Source organism: Maniola hyperantus, chromosome 3, assembly GCF_902806685.2.
Source record: "Maniola hyperantus chromosome 3, iAphHyp1.2, whole genome shotgun sequence".
Classification (NCBI taxonomy): Eukaryota; Metazoa; Arthropoda; class Insecta; order Lepidoptera; family Nymphalidae; genus Maniola; species Maniola hyperantus.
In genome coordinates, this window is record NC_048538.1 from 8,617,522 (window position 1) to 8,641,899 (window position 24,378).

Sequence of the window (24,378 nt, forward strand, 5' to 3'; positions counted from 1 at the left end):
TGAATTATCGTGCAAAATGTCGAAAAAATATGACTGTAGTACGGAACCCTCGTTGCGCGTTGCCTCGCACACACTCGCACTTGGCCGGTATTTTTTTTATATATCGGAACAATACAAGCTTCTTTCCACTAAGACGGAAAGGATTCCTCTACTATCTACTATTGACCTATTGAAAATAATACTTAAGAGGTGTAATGAGAGCCTTACATGAGTGTGTTTAGTAAAGTAATGTGATATGTTGTCGGGCTATGCTGTCAGGCTGAAATTTGTCATGCAGATCGCTATTATGATTAGGCATACGCTAAGAGAGGATTTTTGAAAATTCAACCCCTAAGGGGTTGAAATAGGGGTTTGAACTTTGTGTAGTCCACGCGGACGAAGTCGCGAGCTTAAGCTAGTAAGCTTATATAAGGCTATTGAAATGATAAAATAAATTAAGTAAATAATTTGTTTATTATTTAATTTTACAGCAAATTTTAAAATAAATGACTACTAAAGGTGAAATCTATAGAGTGCACTCTGACTTTGCTTAGACTTAAGGTACCTAAGACAGAGCTGTTGAAACAAGACAGATGTATATCTCTCATATAAATCTGTCTCGTTTTAACTCAATCTTAAGTCTGAGCAAAGTCAAAGTGCGCTCTATAGATCTTAGCCTTAAAGTCTTCTATTTGTAGGCAGATATAATTTTCTAGATATAAAACTTATATTATATTCTTTTAACTGTGGTACAGTATTTTCTTTCAACTCTTTTCGAGTGGCTATGTAGTTATGCTTCATACATTTATCATGATCTTTACATATACAGTCATTATTTATTGTCTTATAATGGGTTTCAAACATTTCATTGTTGAACTGACTAAAAGAATCTTGAATAGTTTTAATACTGCCAATATTTGTTGTTAACATTAAATTTGAACTAGGATAAACAAAAAATGCAAAAATTGTTAATGCTACTAAACATTGGATGGGCACTGCAGTTGACCAATATTTCTGAGGATAGTAATATATGTTTAGGTTATGTAAATAGTTATCAGGAGTTATAGCCCAAATGCAATATACGGCTAAAATTATTTTACTAAATACAAACATGAAGAAACCATACAAAGACCTTGAAGGTGTTGGGGCTGGAGTGTGCTCAGGCATGATTCAAGTCTTAAACAGTTGAAAAATTCTGTATAGTTTTTACTATCAATAGTACATTTTTTAATAATGTATTTATATTCACTCTAAATTTCTTATAATCTGCTCCAACAAAAGTTCTGAAAAAAAAATACAATTTAGTAATACACTTCTACAATGTACATAATTATTATTATTTTAGGTCACTACCTGTTTTATAAATATAAAAATTATTATAAGTTCTAATTATAATATTATCATACTAATATTATTAACACAAAAGTGTGTTTGTTTGATGGTTTGTCCTTCAATCAGCCACAACAGCACAATGCATCAGTGTGATTTTTGCATCAATATAGTTAAGTATCTGGAGAGTTATATAGGCTTACTTTTTGGCCTGGAAAATTGTCATAAGTAGGATAAGCTAAAGCAGAATGTTGTAACTACTAATATAGGTTGAGTGATTTTTTTCTTTATTAATGCTAATTATTGGCTGTATCTATAATAATGCCTGAAATCAGAATCTGTTTATTTATTATTAATTGATAAAAATCTTATTTTAGTGTATTCTTAATATTTTAAGTGAACTCTGTACCCCATAGATCTCAAGCTTAGTAAGTAACATGACGTTAATGTTACCAAATCTTTTTTTTAAACACAGCACAATGAGTTGCTGCTGGCTGCAGTTGAGTTACTTAGTGCATGAACAAGACGCACAACTTGTTTGGAGAACCAAATTATTACACAGTACCTAGTTTAGAGTATGGCCGAAGAAGAGAATAGATTAGTGCTACTTTGCAAAACAGGAGGCTTTCAGGAGGGCAATTTGTGAAAAAAGAGTAGTCCTCCATGTAGATACCATATATGGCAAAGCTAGGCCCGGCCCGAGCGCGATGTAACGTGAAGCCACCTTTTAGATAATAACTGAAACCAAACTTACACAAGGAGATTATTTTCTTGAGCGCTAATTATTCTTTGAATTCCACTTCCTTTTAATTCCTTATCCACATTTAATACCTCCGATACTATTAAAGCTTGTTGATTGTTATTAAAAGGGATTGTTAGTATTCTGAAATTATTTATTGCGTTAACAACAGGATTAAATCAAATTAATTATGAGTGCAAATAGCATTAACTGCTAACATTTTTTTCTGCGGCTCCTCTTCCATTCTAAACTAAATCACTGACCAGAAATAAAAGAATTAAACGAATAAATTATTGTAAAAGTAAAATGTAGGTAATCAATCACTTCAAACTCAGTTAGCTGGCCACAGATTAGGTATAGACGGGTATATAATCAAGCAGGAGAAGTTTTGTATATAGAATGATTTTTGTATAAAATGGATGACTGAAATGGACACAGCAGCAACCACAGAGTAATAATTCACAAATCACATCAAATTAGGTTATACTCTTTGACTCTGTCATAAAAATTTACTCTTTGGTCATAAATAAACAGTCGAATCCTAGTATATAGTAGATAATCTATGGTCGAATCCATCAGTACCGTAGATAGAATAATAGGTAGATTTAAGTAGGTACCTACTGTGTAACCGCGTATGAGATAGCGATTGCAATAACACGACAATAATTATTACCATTGTTTAGTAGTCAATAAATATTTGTATTAAACGTTTTTTATGTGAAAACAAGTAAATAACTCATGAGAAATACAATTACGCCACGAATTCTCAGTTTGTTTTGCAACTTCTTGTTTGTATGTATTCTTGAAAAAACCAATTACACGATAAGGGACAAAAATATAGGTTAGCTCTCTGTCTCTGTTTATCACATTAGTAACTTTATCTGTGCTCTCTTTTTAGTGCGAATGAGAAAGCAAACGTTCCTGCATCTACCTTTATTACTCTATCTACGATCAGTACCCATATTATAAATGCGAAAGTGTGTTTGTTTGTTGGTTTGTCCTTCAATCACGCCGCAATGGAGCAACCAATTGACGTGAATTTTGGCATGGGTATAGTCAAAGACCTGGAGAGTGACATAGGCTACTTTGATCCCAGAAAACCAAAAAGTTCCCACGGGATTTTTAAAAACCTAAATCCACGCGGATGAAGTCGCGAGCATCAGCTAGTAGAGATATAAATACTCTGTTTTTCTCCTCTGTGCTCCAAGGTCTCAGACTAATAATCAAGGAGACTTGTCAGACGCGTAGGTATACCCCGTAGACTGATTAAAAAGCTAGACTAAAGTACAGTGTAACCGCGTGTGAGATAGCGATAGCACGACGTAATGATGAATAATCAATAACACGACAATTACCATTGTTTAGTTATTTGTATAAACCGCTTAAGAATATTTGTATTAGGTAAACGTAAATAACTAATGAGAAATACAACGCCAAAATTGTATTTATTAGGAAATAGTTATTTAAGCCGTTATTTTTTAGGAAATAGTTAGTTACTAACTACCACGAAAAAACGTTCTACAAAAAAGAAAAAATTAAAAACCATTGCTGGATGAAAATTATGTAAAAATCATTAAAAAATTCATATCTCCTAAACTAATGAAAAGCGCTGAACATACATAGGAGTGATTTGGATACCCCTTAATATAAGGTATTCATTTTTTTCTTTTAGACGTCACATCCCCGCCATCCTGTATATCCACTACGTTTTTTCCGTTCCAGTGTGAATCGACCCTAGGCACTACTGAAGTAATGTTGATCAATCGGCACCGTCCGCGGCATGCAGTACGTGCGACTAAGCCGAGCGGCGCCGCTAATTTTGTCGCCCGCCTCTTAATTTCCCTCTTCCCTTTTTGATGTTTGTGACAACTGCACAAGAATAAGAAAAGTCTTGTAAAAGATTTTATTAATATTTCAAACACAATTCACTATGTACAAATTACTTTGTAAAAATATTCATTCTCGTCTTAATAATTATGATTTATTTACTGCGTTATAGGCAACACTAAAAAAAATAAAAAAAAAAATATGAAAAATTATTTCATTTAAATTTTAACCAACATAACATAAGTACAATGTAACATTTTAAAGAAAATATTATGATTAAATTTTAAAAGAAAACCGGATTACATTGATAATATTATATAAAAAACAACATTATTCAAAGAAAGTTGCAGAATGAAAATAAATTAGAATTAACAAGAAACATTATAAGTCCATAACAAAATTATAATATTGTAATGGTAAATCAAAGGTAATAGCTTGGCTACACCATTATAATTTGATTTATTTATTATGGTACACCTATTTAAGTAAATCCATTCAATGGAGTAATATGACATTTAATTTAAAATGCCAGAAAATTAAAAGCATAGTACAAGTTTGGTTTTTTTTTAAGTTTTGATATATCAGAGTACTACAAAAACTATTTGAATCAATAATAAAAAGTCTTTTGCTAAAAATAGGTATTTCAGAAGCAAAATAATTTATGTTAATAGTTTTACTTTGCACCTTTAAAGTTTAACCATAACATATTTACTTTAAAATATTTTGATAAACAATATATTATAATATTACCATAATCATTAATTCATTATATTAATTATGCATAAATGTATCAAAAGTATTACATATTACTACGCACTTTAGACACTTGCAGCTGTAAATATAAATGATAGTTTGTTACACTACAATAATAATATATTAAATCGTATGGCGTAATTCGGCACTAAAGTTTCTATTAAAAGTTATCTAATTTTTAACCATTACTTTATGTAACTTTTGAATGGACAAAAAAATAAATCCATAAAATGTCTACTTCTGTAGATAACATTACAGTAAATAATGCGCAACTACACAAAAATTTAATACGGCTGTCCTTTCTATCAGAACAACCACAACTCATTTTAACGAACAGACTTAAAAAAATTACGTCAGGGTTCTCGCGCACTACGCGGCCACAACTACGATTCGCATCAGTTGGTTGCAACCAACTTGCCGGTCGTCACAGCCAAGCGCGCGATGCGTAGTGGGTATGATGGTTTACCTGGACGCTGCGGCCACTGGCCGTGGTCGTAGGCGCATAGGGCGCGAGGTTTCTTAATGGTATATTATGTAAAATGTATAATGCATTATAATCACAAGCCCTCCGAATGTCATAAAAACTAAAAACAATAAAAAAATAACAAAATAGTACTCATGAATATTACTAATAAAATAATAAATATATAGATGTTTCATTCCCGTCGTAGATATAATTTATATACTTTGAATATGTATGGTCGTAGGTATGTAGGCTGTTCCGACGAACAAAATGTTTGTGTGTCAAACACATTCATTTTCTAGTAACATTATTGTTCGCGCCTCATTATTCGCTGCACTAATTTATTATAACAATCTAATAAAATATATCGCAAAGTGAAGCAATATTTCCTCAATAAACATAGACATACAAGAGTTAGGAGCAAAAAAATTGAGCTGTATAAAAAATAATAATTTTCACAAAGCAATTCTTGTATAAGGAATGAAAATACTCAGAGAATGATTCACATTTGCCACGATCAACTTTAATTGGACTATTACTTAAATACCTGGATTTAGTGAGACTAGTATAAAGAGAATAGTATGTATTAAAAATTCGTACGAATTTATCGATATTATCGAAAACAGACATTTTCCAAGTCAAGCACATTCCTGCTGTTTCAAAAATAAAATCAGACGAGGAAAATGTTAGGTTAGATGTAAGAAAACCTTTTAGGATTTAAGAATTAGCACCTTACCAATTTAACACAAGAAAATTCCAGCGAGTGCATATCTAACACACAAAATTGTACTTAAGTCAAGCATAGAATTCAATTTAATGTAATTAGGATTACTTAAATCTTAAAATCATCATCTAATCGAGACCTATAATGTGAATCATCCCTTAGTGCCTTCGCATATAACGGCTTTTCAGTCAGTCGTCGCGCCTTTCAACAGCCCTGCAAACTAAACGTGTGAGCGCATGCAAAATGGAACATGCTACACATGACAAAATTGTCGTGTGAAGGCTTGAATGGGCAGCCATCACGGCACGGACTTACGACGTAAGCTAAATTCAACAGCAATTGATCACGCAAGAGTCGTGAGAAGTCATTCCATACAAAATTGTTATGTTGACAGCGCCGATCGCTAGCCACCATGACAGTTTTGTATACGATCAATCGCTAAAGACATTTAGCTAAAGAAACGGGCCTATAAAATATATAGGGGCTAACACGCACGGCTTGACACATCCCGCTAACTACACTCACAAAACATAACGAAGTTGCGAGTGAAGTTAGCAGGAGAGGCACAACTGTGCCTGTTATCATTTGAATAGGGGTAATACAACGCGTTCGAGCCTTCATATAGTAAATTATTATGGTTGTGATGTGGAGTGTATAGACGGCGAGGCCTAGCGGCGCGGGCCCCAGGCGACAGAGGGCGTGGGCACGGGCGCGGGCGCGGGGGCAGCCGCAGCGACGGGGGCGCGCGGCGCGCCCGGCATGGTGGGGAACTCGTGCGTTGACGCAGTATCAGGCGCGCGCTGCTCCCACGGCCCGCCCTTCACCACGAATCCGGTGGAGGGCGCGCCGCCGCCACCGCCGTTGGCGCCCCCGCTACCGCTCCCACTGCTCGCGCTCTCGCCGCTCAGCACGTCGCCGAAGTCGCCGAGCGACGGAGCCGCCGGGCGCTGGTACCGGTCTACGACATCTTGCATCTATAACAAAATAAATTTATTAAGAGTCATCAAGGTAATACCTAGGTTTAGGTAGTTTGACGACCTCCCTGGTGCAGCGGTAAGCACTGTGGTCTTATTAGTGGGAGGTCCCGGGTTCGGTTCCTGGCAGGGGTTCGGAATTTTATAATTTCTTAATTTCTGGTCTGGTCTGGTGGAAGGTTTCGGCCGTGGCTAGTTACCACCCTACCGGCAAAGCCGTGCCGCCAAGCGATTTAGCGTTCCGGTACGATGCCGTGTAGAAACCAAAGGGGTACGGGTTTAATAAAAACTACCATACCCCTTCCATGTTAGCCCGCTACCATCTTAGACTGCATCATCACTTACTGCCAGGTGAGATTGCAGTCATGGGCTAACTTATATCTGAATAAAAAAAAAGGTCTCTGCGATAACCAAAATGCCTTTTTACACCCGTAAAGTTAAAGCCGATTGCGCTACATTGAAATTTTATGAATTTGTTTACTTATTTCATGTACATGTAGCACAGCATGTGCCACTTTTGATATTATGTCAAGACTCTACCACTGGTTTGGAAAGCAAATTCTCCAGAAAAGACTTTTGCACTCCCTATTAATATTTCCTTGTGTCTATTAGACCTTTCGGGTCATGCTATGACTTGTAAGATAACTTAAAACGTAATGACAATCAACATGGATTCAATGGTCTCTACTAGTACTGATAAACTGGTTTATTTAGTACAACAACTCAACAAAAATGTTCTTTTCACATTTACATTGTGGGCAGCAATTGCAAAAATTCACACACTATTACGCATGACATGTTCAAAATGCTCTGTATTGCAAAAAAAATCAGCCTCTTTTCTTCCATTTCCAGTTCCTCTGGGTCATTTCATTGGTGTAGGGATGTATGGCAACCCTACTTACAAGCCTCCTGTGATCACGGGAAACTACACCCCGCATGTTACCCGCGCTCGCCCGCACCGGGTTAGCGCGGGGACTGTGCGTGTGGTCTCGAGTGACTCGACCCGTCACCGACTATAGTACTCACATATTCCTCCGCTAAGTTCAAGAGATGATCCTTAGCATCGAGCACGTTGTCCTCGTCGCCGGCGATGATGACGACGCTGTCGTCTCCCTGCTTGGGGAAGCGGATGTCCACTTTGTAATCGTCCATGATACGCTTGATGTTCTTGCCGCCGAGGCCTATGAGCCGCCGGTGGACGCGCGGGTCGATGTCCACTTCCTCTCGATATTGATTATCCTGTTTATATTTACATACATAAGTCTTAGGAATGACCAACCATACTTCCATACTAACAATAAGGTAAAACAGGAGGTTGGTACAGGGATAGCTTGCATCCTGGGGATGGCCTGTAGGTTTCCTCATGATGGTTCCCTTCACCGCTAAACCTTCTTGGATCTTTAAAAAAAATTAACATTAACATTTGTTTTGGTAACATCCTATAGTTTTGATGACTAAAACTTTTGATTTTAACAATATTCAATATTTTAACAATCAGTTACCAGTTACCAGTACCCACACCAGTACCCATATTATAAATGCGAAAGTGTGCTTGTTTGTTGGTTTATTGGTTTGTCCTTCAATCACGTCACAACGGATCAACGGATCGACGTGATTTTTTGCATGGGTTTAAGACCTGGAGAGTGACATAGGCTACTTTTTATCCTGGAAAATCAAAGAGTTCCCACGGGATCTTCGAAAATCGAAATCCACGCGTACGAAGTCGCGGGCATCGGCTAGTATTAAATAAAATCTCATCTTATAGTTTCTTGTAAGATTCTTAGCTTTATATAAATGAAAAAATTAGGTAATTTACTTACAAGTTGGTGAACAATAGCCATGATGGCTTCTTTGGCTTGCATTGCCTTGTCTTCGTAGCCTTGTATGGTGATAATGTCATCATTGGGGCTGCCGCGTTTCGGCAGGTTGATTTGTACTCCATAGTCAGTGCGAATCTTCTTAATCACTAAGCCTCCTTTGCCAATAACAAGAGGATGGTACTCCGGGTCCACTTGGAATTTCAACTCAAATGATCTGAAACAAAATGACCAATTTTTTTGTTGTATTGTGAGTGTTGATAGTTTGATATGAATAGAAATTGGACAACCTTTGATCGAATTACTTTTATCGATTAACTCTCAGGGCTTATTAGTTATTGATTAAAAATGTAGAATTATTCAAAGATGCAGAAGCATAATAAATTGTCATTCTTACGAATAAAGCAGTTTTTACTTCGATTATTGAGTCACATCTCTAGCCCACAATTGCTATTTGTATGATCATACAAGATGGCGATTGGGGAGGGACCACCTCGCACACCCCCCGCGCTAAGCCGGTGTGGGCGAGTGCGGATGACGTGCGGATGTGCGAGGCGTCCTCCCCGCCTAATACCCCGATTGCCATCTCGATCTGTCGTGTACTATAACTGGTCATGCAAGTGAAATAAATGAAATTTTTGTGTTTTTTCACTGTAAAATAACTGCATCAAGTAATTAGGCGTAGTCTATAATGAACCCCCACACAACTCCCCTTTGACACCTAAAAATATTTATTAGCTGATTTTACGTAACCGCTAATAGCTCAACGGTTAAGGAGCAAACTGAATTCTGAAAGGACCGCGGCGGTTTAAGCTCTCTACCCATTCCTTGTCGTATCCTAGCACAAGCTTTACGCTTAGTTGGACTGGAGAGGGGATTATTAATCATTATAAATATGAAAGTGCGTTTGTTTGTTGGTTTGTCCTTCAATCACGTCGCAACAGAGCAACGGATCGACGTGATTTTTTGCATGGGTATAGTTTACGATCTGGAGAGTCACATAGCTACTTTTTATTCCGGGAAATCAAAGAGTTCCCACGGGATTTTAAATATCTAAATTCACGCGTACGAAGTCGCGATAATCAGCTAGTAACTAATAATCTTAAAAATATATTATGAGCACAATAAACTAAATTGACACACCTAAAAATAGTACTATCTTTTTAAAAATGATTATGAAAAGTACTATTTCAAATATAAATTAAAGTATTAAAACATTATGATAAGAGATTGTTTTTATTTTTACCTGAGTAATCTGTCTTCTTTCTCTTTCTCCATTTCATCAATTTTCTCAGTAAGCGCTTCTTTTGCTTTCTCCACATTAGTTGGGGTACCAGTTACCTAAAAGATACATACAAAATTAATTAGAACGTTGTCATTCAAGTATCAAGCGATGTTTTTTCATTCACCCATACTTACATTGGCTTTTTAACAATGAGCTATATAAAAAGAAAAAAAGCTAACTGACTGATCTATCAACGCACAGCTAAACAGATCGCGCTGCAAATTGGCATGCAGATAGCTATTATGACGTAGAGATCCGCTAAGAAAAGATTTTAGAAAATTCTGAAATTTGTGTAGTCCACGCGGACGAAGTCGCGGGGACAAGCTAGTAAAAAGATATTATGAATCCCACGCGACATCCGTGGCGAAAGAAAGAAAAGAACAAACAGAGAATGTGAAGCGGAATGAAGGGACAACGGAGTGATAATTCTGGCGCAGCTCATTAAAAAACCTGACATCCTTGAGTCCCACGGTAGCAATGCTACTAGCGGCAGAATAGCGTTTACCCATTAGTTTGCCGACAGTAGTTCGTTAGCGCGAATTACCCAAGTATCATTCGCGGTAGAATGGCGATTACTTTGCCGTTTGCGGATCGTTAGCGCGAATCACTAAAGTGCCGCAAGCTGTATACTATAGTCCGCGACAGGTCCAGATGGCAATCGGGATATGAGGCGGGAGGAGTCCCGCACATCCGCACGTCACACGCGCTCGTCCGCACCAGCTGCGCGATTGCGGGAGAATGACAGCTACACTGTCACGATCGCAGTCACCTCTGATTGGTTGACGCTCGCTCACTATTGGCTACAATGCATTGTTGCAACAAGAATCGCACAAATTCAGCCATTAACATTTGAGATTGTAATAATGATTGATTTCCCTCCCTGATTGCCATATCGATCTGTCGCGAACTATAAACGTTGCCTGAAAATATACCTTCACGATATCACTGTTATCCTCATTGGGCGGCATCAAGATGTGGACATCATAGGTCTGCATCAACTCCCTTCTCTTTTGGCCGGCAAGCAATCGGTGCAGGTCGTTCGGAACTTCTACATCTATCGTTATGGGAACCTAGGAAAATATAAAACATGTTAAGCTATTACATAATTATTATTTACCAATTTAGGATAAGTCTTGTGTTATTGCTGTAGCTTGTAATTTGTCAAATGTTTATGTATCCAATTATTATATGTACATAATATTGTTAACATTCAATGTACGACTGCTAGTGAAATATAAATTAATTAAGCTTTAGTTTTAAGTTTGTGTAAAAATTATCATCATCAAAAATTATTATCATTATCTTACAAATCGAACAACGACAATCAAAAAGTGTAACTTATTAGCTATTTTGAATAAATTATTTGATTTGATTGATTTGATTTAAGTGAAAGTTGTGCTAATAAACAAACGAATCGAAACGAAGCGGTGCGGCTCTAATCACTGTCTCACTCACTCACAATACACGGGTGCAGTGCGGAAATGGGAACGATTAATGCCTCGTTTTTCGTTTTTTTTTTCTCAAATGGGACCTGTTACATTATAAATATTTTGCGATTCCGATGTCCTGATTCTGTATCGAGAATATTATATTGATGGTATTGACAGTATCGCAATGTATCTGAATTTATTGAAATCCAGAATCGCGGTTAGTATTGACTATTGATAGAGTAACACCTCTAGAATAACGAGGTTATTGCCAAATTAAATGCCACTTACTTGGTCAAGTAAAGCTTTTTTAGCGGCTTCACAGTTTTCGGGGCGGCCAGTTATTCTTATGATGTCGTTGACGCCTGGCTCAGCGTTCTCCTCATTTTTCACAGGAATGTCTGCTCCCTCGGTCGCATCTCGTTCTGGGAACTTAATTTGTACATCAAACTCGGCCGTGATGTCCTTGACTTTGGCGCCGCGAGCGCCCATCACCGTGCGATGGTGCCTTTGTGGAATGACGCACTCGATCGTCACCTAGATAAAAAACAAAAGTGTAAATCAAAAATTTAAATCACTCCTGACAGGTTAAGGTTACGACAATATTGCATTGTTAAAGGTATCGAGCCAATATGAAAATGCAATCATTGAGAAAAGGACTCCACGTGGTAGGATGGTGGTACCTTGGCCTCGAGGTCCTCGATGATCTCGTTGATGCGCGCCTTGGCTGCTTCAATGCAGTCCTTGGGCCCCTTGAGCACGACGCGGTCGCTGCTGACGCCCTGGCGCGGGAAGGAGATCTGCACGCCACCGCAGTCGTCGGCGATGCGGCGAAGCACCTCGCCGCGGCGCGCCACGAAGTGCCGGTGGTGGCGCGGCTCCACGGCCATCTCGCCCTCCGCCACGTTGCTGATCTCCGCCACCGCCGCCTCCAGCGCCGCGCGCGCCGCTTCCACTTGCTCCGACCGACCTGTAAACGTTGCTCGTCAGAGCCGTTGTTCTCTTCGCACCCGAGGTGCATTTTCGATATCGCATCCCTAGATCAAAACTGTTTCAACTCAAAAACTCGCTTTTGAGAAGACCTCATTGAGTGGTCCCTGAAGCGATTATTGTACGGGAATGATAGTAATAACTAATAACCAAGCTCTTAGATATGATTTAAAAACACAATTATTGAAATATACATAATTTTTTAAAATATCAATAGCTTCTGGAAATTATAAAAAAACCGGCCAAGTGCGAGTCAGACTCGCACACCGAGGATTTCGTACTAAAGCGTTTTTTTTTCGACATTTTGCACGATAAATCAAAAACTATTATATGCATAAAAATAAATAAAATCTGTTTTAGAATGTTCAAGTAAAGCCCTTTCATATGATACCCCACTTGGTATAGTAATCTTACTTTGAAAGATGAAAATACCAATATTTGTTCCTGAACACATAATAATTTTTTCTAGTGATGTAACCACAAATTCACGGTTATCGATTTTTTTCCTTTACTTGTGCTATACCTACCTAATTAAATGCAAGTGGGGCATCATATAAAAGGGCTTTACATTCTAAAACAGATTTTTATGGTCATTGATTTATCATGCATGCATGTCGAAAAAAATACTCGAGTACGGAACACTCGGTGCGTGAGTCTGACTTGCACTTGGCCGGTTTTGAAACAGTTTTAATCTAGGTGATCTGATAAGAATAGGGAAAAAGGATGCAAAGTGTACACTTTCAATCAATGACAAGTTAAGTTATACGAAATCACGATTAACCGCAGATTTCAGTAAATACTTAATTTCAGAATGAACTTACCCATTATGAAAATGGCTTCCTTGTCCTCGTCCTTCTCGGTGGGGAAGACGATGCGCGCGCCGGTCTGCTCGCGGATCTTCTTGATGTTGGCGCCGCTCTTGCCGATGAGGAATTTGTGGTGCTCGGCGGGCGCGCGCACGGTGGCCGAGTGCGACGTGAGCGCGCGCTCGCTGGCGTGCGCCAGCAGCTGCAGGCGCGCCTTCTCCACGTCGTCGCCGGGCCCCTTGATCACCACCTTGTCGCTTGCGCTGTCGGCGGCCGGGAACTTGATGAGCACGCCGCCGCACTCCTCCATGATGGAGTGGATGAGCTTGCCGCCCGCGCCGATCAGCGAGTTGTAGTACTTGGGCGCGATGGTCACCTCCTCCGTCACCACGTTGGCCTTCTCGTTGTGGATCTGCTGGATGCGCTTCACGGCCTCCTCCACGTTCTCGCGCTTGCCGCGCACCGTGATCACGTCGCTGTCGTCACCCTCCGCGGGCAGGTCGATCACTGTCTGCGTCTCGTCCCGAATCTTTCTCAGATTAGCACCACCCTTGCCGATAATGAATTTATGGAATTGCTTGAAAATCGGCACCTCCTGCACGTATGACGATTCGGCGATCTCTTTCATGAGCTTGTGAAGATATTTTTCACATTTTTCGATATCCTCCTGGGGTCCTCGGAGCTTGATTGGACTTCTTTTCTGACCCTGATCCGGTAAAGTGATGAGTACCCGCTCAAACTTTTCACGAATCTCCTTTATCTTATCACCTCTAACACCTATTAACGACTTAATATATCTGTGGTCGACAAACACTTCTTTCGTTCTCTCGTTTTCGAGTTTCATTACCATTTCTCTTAATTCTCTTTCAGCATCAGCTACACCTTGATGGCTGCCTTCAATTCTTATAACATTATTGCCTTCATTTTCAATTATATTTATAACTACACCAGTCTCATCCTTCAGTCTGTTAACTGGAAGTCAAAGTTATTATTTATATTTACAAGGTATGATATTAAACAAAAACAATAAAAATAATACTAATATAGGTAATTGCTTACTGTTTGATCCACTTTTGCCAATAATGTGCTTAAAGAATTTAGGGTCCACGGTAAGTTCAACATAAGTCAGGGTAGCAAGTAAATTTTTAACGAAGTCATCCAATTGAATTTGAGCTTTTTCCACTTCTTCTGGGGGTCCATCAATTTTAACTTTGTCCTCAGAATGAGTAATGTCAACATGTACCTAAAAATAACTTCAATTATTTTTTATTTTTCAACAATCCATACTTATTATAAATGCGAGACTGTGTCTGTCGGTCTGCTAGCTTTTCACAGCCCATCTGTTCAACTGATTTTGATGTTTGGTACAAAGATAGCATGCATCCCAGAGAAGGACACACGCTTCTTTCTGTACAGGAAAATCAAAGTGTCAAAATCAAAGGGAATTTAAAAAAGCTACATCCACACTGAAGAAGTCGCGGTCATCTTCTAGTAGTAATAGTCTGATTTAGTTAAACAATGTGTAAGTGTACAAGTTACCTTAGGGAGGTCCTGGGTAATCTTCTTAATATTAGATCCATTTTTGCCAATAATATACTTATGTATCCACGTCGGAGCGTCAACAGTTGCAGTTTTCACAGAGTTTGCTTTCTCACACACCTTAGATAGTGCTGTAAAGTCCAAATGAAACAAGATACAACTTAGAATTTCAGGAAAAAGATCAGATGCGAAACCATCTTCAGGTACATTGCGATTTGCGTAGAAATATAATGAAATTACGAGAAAAGTTGAGACATGCTAAATACATAATAAAAAATAACAGGGTAGCATTTTTAAGATTGAAAGATAGCTTTTTTAGAAGATGTAGATTTGATATAGAACGAATGTAGACATTTTGATTTTTTTTTGTAAAAACAATACATAAATATTATTATTATTTAGTTTTATTTAGCTCACCCCTTTCCCGGTTCTCAGGTCGTGCCTACGTTATCTTTGGTTAGTTACGTTTTGAGTCAATTTTTAATTAGTATGATGCTGTAGAGATAGCTCATTGAAATTTATAGGGTTACTAGATAATAAAATAAGCAAGTTTTTAAAAAAGTCTGGGCAAAATTTTTTCACTGACTTTTTTAAATTACCTTCGAAAAACTTATGTAGGTTTTAAATTTTTACTAACTATGGGATTCAACTTTTTTATGACTCAACGGTATCGGATCTGACCACAATTGTTTGTTTGAATGCAAGGCATGCTATTCACCATAGCTAATAAAAAATCAAGCACATATCTCAAAAATGGAGGACTCTGTGACGAATAATCACTTGCAAGTCGGGATTAGTCAAAAAATACGAAAAAAATCATAACTCAAAAACTACGCAAAATCGCGGAACATACATGGGGGTAATTCAGGTAGCCCTAGTGTTGTTCTACCTCTGGACAACCGCTTGACACTATTTCTTGGGACACCTGTATAATGATAGTGTATAATAATTACTTACCCAAACCAATTTTATTGTGTGGGCCGTGAAGAGTAATAGTGCCAGTCGGGGAGTCTGGCGGCGGCATCTCCACAGACACGCCGGTCTCCTTTAGTATCTCTTGGATCGTAGTCCCGCGGGCGCCGATCACGTACTTATGTTGAGATTTCGGGACTTCGACTCGCACCGTCGAGCATTTCTTAGCCTGGTATAAAAAATATAATATTACTAGTTGATGCCCGCGTGGATTTAGGTTTTTCATATGAAAGGACTTCACCTGTGCATTCTAAAACTGATTTTTATTTATTTTTATGTATCATACTTATTCATAGCTTTTGAATTATCCTGCAAAATGTCGAAAAAATACGACTGTAGTACGGAACCCTCATTGCGCGAGCCTGACTCGCACTTGGCCGGCTTTTTTTTGTGAGGTCACCAATTCACGGTTTTCGAAGTTATTCCAAGGCACTGTTATAAGACCTGCCTACCAGCCAAATTTCATGTCTCTAGGTCAAGGAGAAGTATCCTATAGGTTTTCTTGACAGATGGACAGACAAACAACGTTAACTTATCGGTATTTTGGTATAGTTGTTCTATCCCATCCAGACCCGCTCGCCTTGGTTGTGGTAGTGAGTGTACCGAGAAGCGTAAACACATTTGTTTGCGTAACGTAAACCGCGTCGCTGTCGAGACTGAGTACTATGCACACTATAACAATGTGTATGTGTGCACTCACACAAACATAGCCATTAGCCAGGTCTTCGTGAAATAGAACAATTAAATAATCCGGTAATTCGGTCGTTTCTTGTACTAACTCTACTCCACTCACCATTTCCTCGTAGATCTGCTCGATCTGCGCCTTGGCGGCCAGCACGCCGGTCTTCTCGCCCGCCACGACGATCTCGTCGCTCATGGTGGACGCGGGCGGGATGTGGATGCGCGCGCCCGTCTCCGCGCTCAGCGCCGCCGCGCGCTCGCCGAACGGCCCTTGGATGAACGGGTGATAGATCTTGGGCACGGTGATGCGTTCCAGTGCTTTGCGCGACTAAAATAATTGCTCTGTTTTTATTAATTCGATAGTAAATAATAGGGATATTGCTGACTAATCAAATCTCAAAGTTAAATAAATCAAAACGCACGCGCTTTTATGAAATAGTGAAAAGTGACATCATATATAAACATTTAGCGTGCTTTTTTTTTGTTTTATTGATAATTTAAAATAATTATTTAACTTAAAACTGAGTATTTGGGAAGACCCTCTAAAGTATAATCTAATGAAATCACTGAGAATAATTTATTTTCAACACAAGCAACTTATACAAAATAATTTATTAAGATTTTAGTAATTATATTTTTATAATTATTTTAATAATTAATTTATTAGATTACATTACCTACTTACAGGGACATAATATACTAGATCATTCAGAAAGGGGGTCATTACAGTCATCATTATAACTTTCTAAAATAAAGCAAAATTAAGCTCATTCTCTAAAAGATACCAATTTGGTATGGTAATCTTACTTTGAAAGTTGAAAATACAAATTTTTTGTTCATGACCACATTTTAATTTATTTTTCCGTGATGTAACAGACAGACAACGAAGTGATCCTATAAAGGTCCCTTTTTCCTTTTGAGGTACGAAACCCTAAAATTGATCATTTAAATCCACACACACACAAAACAGGCCTTTAGTGTTAAATAAATGACGTCATACCTGTTCCTCAGAGCAAACTCTAATTTCATGTTCAGCTTTCTCAATTCCTTCTTTAGTGCCAGTTATCGTCACAGTTTCACTGTTATCAGCGATGCTGGGTACGCTTATCTTTGTTGCAGTAACTTTCTCTAGATCTTTCAACTTTTGTCCTTGCTTGCCCAAAATCCAACGATGGTGCTCTTTAGGAATCGAGATTTGTTTGCTGGCCTAAAAATACAAATACTTAGTAAGAAAATTTACCTATACCTTGGATTGGATAGACAGAACTATTAATATATAGTTTTTTTTAGAAAGAGATCTTGATGACAGCTATGAAAACCAGTAATTATTGTGGATTAATACCTACATTTTATTCATAAGAAAAAATGCATCTAAATAAATGGCACATTTAAGAAAGAAATAAATTGATAATTCTTTGAAGAATTGTTACAATTTGTTATAGAGCTGATGCCTCGCTATAAACTCTAATACCTGTTGCTGGAAATGCGTCAGAATAAGTCTCCGAGCATCAAGGACAGCGCTATGCTTTCCCGTAATAAGGAAAGTCAAGCTTCCATCCTTACTGGTAGAAATCTCGATATGGGCCCCAGTATCCTTCGTAATGGATTGGCAAGTTCTCAAAGATTCGCCCTCGCCGAAAGTGTTGGAGTTGTCCAGTTTTCTCTCTTCATATGGCACATGGAAAACCTAAAATACACATATTACAGTAGCGATAAGGCATTCATCCTTAAACATGACATATAAATGTTCAAGGCCATTTGCATTAATTGCTTATCTTTCGTTTCAAATCTGGCAAAGGCGATAACCCTAGTAGCTCATAATAATAATGTTGTAATGCATAATATGAGTTTTTTCAAGGTAATTGATAAATAACGTTACTAAGTATACATAAATCGATTTTATTTTAATGTTTGAATGAATATTTATTTTATTTCACTTTTAATTTATATAATTCTACCTTTTGCTCGCGACTGTGTGATATAATTAATTTAGCGTATAGCGCTCGGGGATAATGAAGCTATCAGTGAAAGAAGTTTCAGAATCACATGATTATTACCAGAGATTACGATTACCCCCTACATAAACTTTACCTCTCTATAATATAACTGCAGATTGAAAATATTTTTTGAACCTATTTTACAACAGCCCAATAAAAGCATTCATCTAAATATATAAAAGGAAAAGGAGACTGACTGTCTGAGTGACTGACTGATCTATCAACGCACAGCTCAAACTACTGGAGGGATCGGGTTGAAATTAGGCATGCAGATAGCTATTATGACGTAGACATCTGCTAAGAAAGGATTTTTGAAAATTCAACCCCAAAGGGGGTAAAATGGGGGGTTGAAATTTGCGTAGTCTATGCGGACGAAGTCGCGAGTATAAGATAGTTGAGCAATAAAGGCATTTTGCTTGTATTGTAGATATTATTTACTTAGTTTCTTACGAACTTAGTTAGTTTTTCCTACGATTTCAAAATCATCCCATACTTTAGTACTAAGCTGCTTTTTTTTTGTAATTTCGATATCAAATCTTATCTCCAAATGATATCTGAACACATCATCTATCTGTACAAATTAAGCTAGGCTGCGGATGATTAGTAATTTAATTAATAATGAGTCGAGCTCTTAAGCAAAATAAGGTTTAAATTCCAAAACATACGATTTATGACATAAAATAACAATTTGAATTTACAAATCATTAATCAGCAACACATATAAACGTGTCAGCGAAAGCACGTGGCAATTTTATTATCGGTATTGATTGCGTAATCCATACTAATATTATAAATGCGAAAGTTTGTCTGTCTGTCTGTCTGCTAGCTTTTCACGGCCCAACCGTTCAACCGATTTTGATGAAATTTGGTACAGAGTTAGCTTATATCCCCGGGAAGGACATAGGCTACTTTTCATCCCGGAAAATTGATGAGTTCCCACGGGATTTTTAAAAACCTAAATCCACGCGTACGAAGTCGCGGGCATCAGCTAGTTGTTAATACTTCCCTGTCCATACTTCCATACTACGTAATATTATAAATTATCCTGAAGGTGATAGCAGACAGACAGGACAGAGCTCTCATAGCGCACTGGATGTCTGCATTAGTTAATAAGTATATTAATTATATTAACTAACATAGAATAAGTCTCTTACTAACATACATTATATTATAATATAGTTACTAACATAGGTTAAGATGGTTACTAACATAATATTGTGGGCCTTTGATGTCTGATGAAATAAAGATTATTTATTGATATATACGAAAGTGTGTCTGTCTGCTAGTTTTTCAGAGCATACCTGTTTAACCGATTTTGACGAAATTTGGTACAGAGATAGCTTGCATTCAGGGAATGACATTACATACTACTTTTTATTCCGGAAAATCAGAGTTCCCACGTGGTTTTTAAAATAACTATGTATACGCGGACAAAGTCGCGAGAATTATCTGCTTAGTACAGAAAAAGCTTGCATCCTGGAGATGGATATAGGCTACTTTTTATCTCAAAAAATCAATGAGTTCCTTCTTGATTTTTAACAAACCAGAAATTACTTGGTCAAAGTCATCATCTAGTAATTAATATATTAAGTAAGGTAGATTGATACTGACAGAATGGACCCAGGTACCTATTTATGCGATATGTATATAGTGATAATAACTAGACTCTTGCTCTTATATAATCAATTGATTACATATGGATTGGATTAGACACAAATCTTCTAAATATATAAAAGGAAAAGGTGACTGACTGCCTGATCTATCAACGCATAGCTCAAACTACTGGACGGATCGGGCTGAAATTTGGCATGTAAATAGCTATTATGACGTAGGCGCCCGCTAAGGAAGGATTTTTGAAAATTCAACCCCTAAGGGGGTGAAATAGGGGTTTGAAATTCATGTGGTCCACGCGGACGAAGCCGCGGGCTTAAGCTAGTAATAATATACTTATGTGCAACACAATCCCACGCGGCCCACGCAAGTCGCAACATCGGCCTGCTATGTCCAGATCGACATGTGAAGGTGGTGAATGTGTCAACAACAAAGGAACTTTGTGTTACGTGTGGGTCCAATTTGTCTTTATAATAGCCGACACATTGCAAGGTCAGCTGGAAATATAAATGTTGACTCAAAATATTCTTGTTAAAAATGTAGAAAAAAATTCCGACTAATATTATAAAGGCGAAAGTTTGTATGTATGTATGTGTGTGTGTGTGTGTGTGTGTGTGTGTGTGTGTGTATGTATGTTTGTTACTCCTTCACGCAAAAAGTACTGGACGGATTTGTCTGAAATTTGGAATGGAGATAGACTATACCCTGGATTAGCACATAGACTACTTTTGTCCCGGAAAATTAACGGATTCCCACGGGATTTTGGAAAACATAAATCCACGCGGACGAAGTCGCGGGCATCAGCTAGTCTATAAGTAAAGTAATGCAAATATTTCCTTTGCAAACTGTAATTTTCAAGTGACAGTTTAAAGAGAGGTCATTGATGATCCTATTTTTACTTTGAATGCATTATATTTTATTTAATTACTAGATGATGCCCGCGACTTCGTCCGCGTGGATTTAGGTTTTTTGAAATCCCGTGGGAACTCTTTATTTTTCCGGGATGAAAAGTAGCCTATGTCCTTCCCCGGGATATAAACTAACTCTGTACAAAATTTCATCAAAATCGGTTGAACGGTTGGGCCGTGAAAAGCTAGCAGACAGACAGACAGACAAACTTTCGCATTTATAATATTAAGTATGGAAGTATGGATTGTGGTGCTAACCTGGGTATGGAGCGAAGAGCCGACGCGTAGTTTGTTGGTGACCTGCTGGATGTTGCGCTGCACTGGCGCCTGCGCGTGTGGCAGCGCCGGAAACAGGTCATCATAGGCGTACGAGTTACTGTTGTCGTACCCAACATTGTTCATCTCCTCGGAATGCACGGGTATTTCAGAGTGTACAGGAATCATATCTCCAACCATCATGGATTGCTGATGCATCATGTTCGTCCCCTCCAGCAGTCCTTGTCCGCGCCAAGTCGTTACAGTACTAAGTAAGAGTCATTGAATTGAATAATAATGACTAACTATTTATAATAAGAATTCATAATGTCCAATTTACATTTTGCCGTAAATCCGACATTACCAATTATTATCATTATGATTTATAAAATTTAACAACCAATTAGTGTAATTAGGATTATCAGAAATAGTGGACACAAGATGGCATCACTAAGATGTCAGGTCCAAGCAAGAAAACCATGTGATTATGTTTTGATAGACTGTCAAATTGCAAGAGCTCTTATTGGCCAGTGAACCTCTCGCCTAAGTGGCGCTACATGGTGGTCTAAAACCTTCATTGAACAATGTGGTGTATGTCTGTCTTTGGACAAGTTGAAAACTGGCTAAAATTCAGGTAAAAGATAGTGGCACAACCATCATGGCTGCCATTTTAAATAAGGAACCAAAATTTAAGTAGTCTTTTGGGTACCAAGATAATATTATCTAACAATCAACATCAACATAGTAATATAAAAAAGCTAACATATTTATGTAATTCAGCTATAACACAGGTTTGTGTGTCATGTTTTAACAACTGTCACTATTTAATTTGTACAGGTGGTACTATAAAATACTTATGTAAAAGTTGAAATATTGTGTGTTACACAATCAATATGAAATAATAACTGAATTATGATAGTGACCGAGTTACTATGATAATTTGTAAATCATTATCAAGCATACAATAGGGTCAGGTCAACTGCTCATTAAAATGAAACTGGTACTTTAATAATGAGTGATGATTATTACATTAAAAGTGTAGTTGGTCATAACAGAAATATTTAAATAAATTAAAAGATGAGTGAAGTAAACTGCGCTGCATCTGATTTTTTTGTTTATTAACAATAGGTACCTACTTAAAATAAAAATCTCAAAATTATTGTTTATTCAAAGTTTTAGACTTTCATATTCCAATACATAATCGAAGATTGGGCAGGCCAAAGCTGATACTCCATTTCACCAATTTGGGTTTGGACTAGGAATTTAAGTTCTTACTTCTCAATTGACCTGAAAAACTCATCAGGCAGGAGCCCAAATTTTTACTTTATACTATTGTTGTGATTGGCAGAATTTATGTTTTTTTGTTGTATCAATGTATTTTAGCCAGAAAGTGTCAGCCAATCAGAAGTGATTGCTATCATTACACTGTAGCTGTCATTTTACCATAATTGAGCAATTGGGCATTCAGAGAACTATCTAGGTTAGTCGTGATGTGCCGACATTTGAATCTGGCTTTTATTGGACTAGGAGCCAGACCTTCGTAATTAAAAAAAAGCTGAAACTTTATCTGCGTATTGTCCTCAACACAGGGAGGAACAATCAGCCACTACAAAGTTTGGATCATAGTGGCTTTGGGAGATACCAGGTGATAAAGGTGTAAAAAATCTTACATCAAATTGCAGATGTGATCTCCTAAAAATCCACATCCGCAGATGTCAAAATTTCCGCATCTGCAATAACCCTGAATTAACCATAGACATGTTACGTTCATACTACTAGCATATATTAATTTGTGCTCAGTGAAGAGTATGAGAGAAGATAAACATGGATGAGAGTAGATAGTAATCTACAAATGTGAACCAAGTGTCCTAGTTTCATCTTAATTTAAGATGCATATGTATCTAATTCGTTTTCACAATATATACTATCATATCATTGGCCAAATATTTAACATTTTAACACCTATTTTCTAGTAAGTAATGCAAAACTGCAAATGGTTAACATGTTATCATTAATATATTTTACAAGCACTCTCGTTTTCAGCTATATTGTGCGATCTGGAACTCCCAAATTATAATAGATTCAGTAAATAGATAGGTATATACCTATGTATTTATGTATGTACCTAGACATTTACAATTTATTGAAGAGGAACTTATGTAAATTTAATCATTTTTATTTTCTCTAACTGCAGTTCTAAAGTTTCCTCTTCCGTGGGTACACAAATAAAGTTATTAAGAATGATCGGCATTTCGGCCTGTGTTAATACGTGTCACCTTCTTCCAACACATTTGACGTGGAACTTGTCTTCATAAAATGTATCATTACATACCTTAAGTACTGTAGCTAATCAATCTGGTATAATATCCTTAAGACGCCAGGATCGATTTTTCTTTCTCCTATTAAAAGAAAACGAAATATTTTTACTAATATACTAAAAATAACAATATAAATTTTCAATCACCAACGTACCCTATGCTGCCGAAAGCAAGGAGAACACAGACGTATATTAAAAATTAAAATAAGGACTTGTGTCCAGTTTTACCAACTGCTTCCCAAATTGCCAAAACCATAGTCGTAGATGCGTAGATTACTATCTACTGGCGGCACCACATGCTTACAACGAATAACATTTAACAAAACTTTCGGCAACAATTGAAATGAAATGAAATGAAAATCTTTTTTATTCGTATAAACTTTTACAAGTGCTTACGAATAGTCGGATGCATCTACCATCTATCTATTTGATTTCAATTTTCAGTAACAAGTTTCATCAACCAGTTGTGTCAATAAGTTTCGTCTGCAGGACCTCTACAGAGCGAAGCATGGCTAGGGCAAGTACAAGTGTTTTTACTGTGACTTTCAAAGCGCTTGCAGCATGTCGAAAAGGGTAGACAGAAAATATTATCATTTATTTTAAAAATACTAGCTTATGCTCGCGGCTTGGCACGTAGTTCAAAAAACCGTAAGATGTTTGAGATCCCAAGGTAGGTATACTGAAAAGTGAAATGGTGACCTCGCACCAGAAAGCGCAGCGTTGGCAATCCCCCCACTAGGTAGACTGTCGAAATTAAAAGAATGCGGGAGCAGCTGGACACAAGACCGTGGCTTGTGGCTTGTAGAAGTCCCTACAAGAGACACATGTCCAGCAATGGAGGTCTATCGGTTGATGCTGGTAAGTACCGATAAGTACTGATTTTGCAGCACTGGTACTGTGGCAAAAATTGGTGGTTCAAAACCTTTAAAACTATTTTTGAATTATTAGGATAGATTAGGATTAGAACTTGATATTAAGATTGAAA

General features: G+C 37.6%; 2 protein-coding genes across 2 annotated transcripts; both read right to left on the minus strand.

Moving 5' to 3' along the window:
• Positions 1–434: 434 nt before the first annotated feature.
• Positions 435–2,423, minus strand: PIG-P (phosphatidylinositol glycan anchor biosynthesis class P). Its single transcript, XM_069508659.1, has 3 exons — positions 2,266–2,423; positions 2,063–2,191; positions 435–1,262 (listed from the first exon to the last, which is right to left on the minus strand). Exon 3 carries the CDS (start codon positions 1,144–1,146, stop codon positions 658–660), a length of 489 nt encoding a protein of 162 aa, XP_069364760.1. The 5' UTR covers positions 1,147–1,262; positions 2,063–2,191; positions 2,266–2,423; the 3' UTR covers positions 435–657.
• Positions 2,424–3,936: 1,513 nt separating this feature from the next.
• Positions 3,937–23,629, minus strand: Dp1 (satellite-binding protein 1 Dp1). Its single transcript, XM_034984575.2, has 17 exons — positions 23,549–23,629; positions 23,409–23,475; positions 21,080–21,344; positions 17,777–17,992; positions 17,306–17,512; positions 16,418–16,633; positions 15,610–15,793; positions 14,653–14,783; positions 14,173–14,356; positions 13,129–14,085; positions 12,001–12,287; positions 11,609–11,854; positions 10,823–10,960; positions 9,852–9,946; positions 8,609–8,822; positions 7,815–8,027; positions 3,937–6,788 (listed from the first exon to the last, which is right to left on the minus strand). The coding sequence occupies exons 3-17, from the start codon at positions 21,296–21,298 to the stop codon at positions 6,483–6,485; spliced, it is 3,813 nt and encodes a 1,270-aa protein (XP_034840466.1). The 5' UTR covers positions 21,299–21,344; positions 23,409–23,475; positions 23,549–23,629; the 3' UTR covers positions 3,937–6,482.
• Positions 23,630–24,378: the final 749 nt, after the last annotated feature.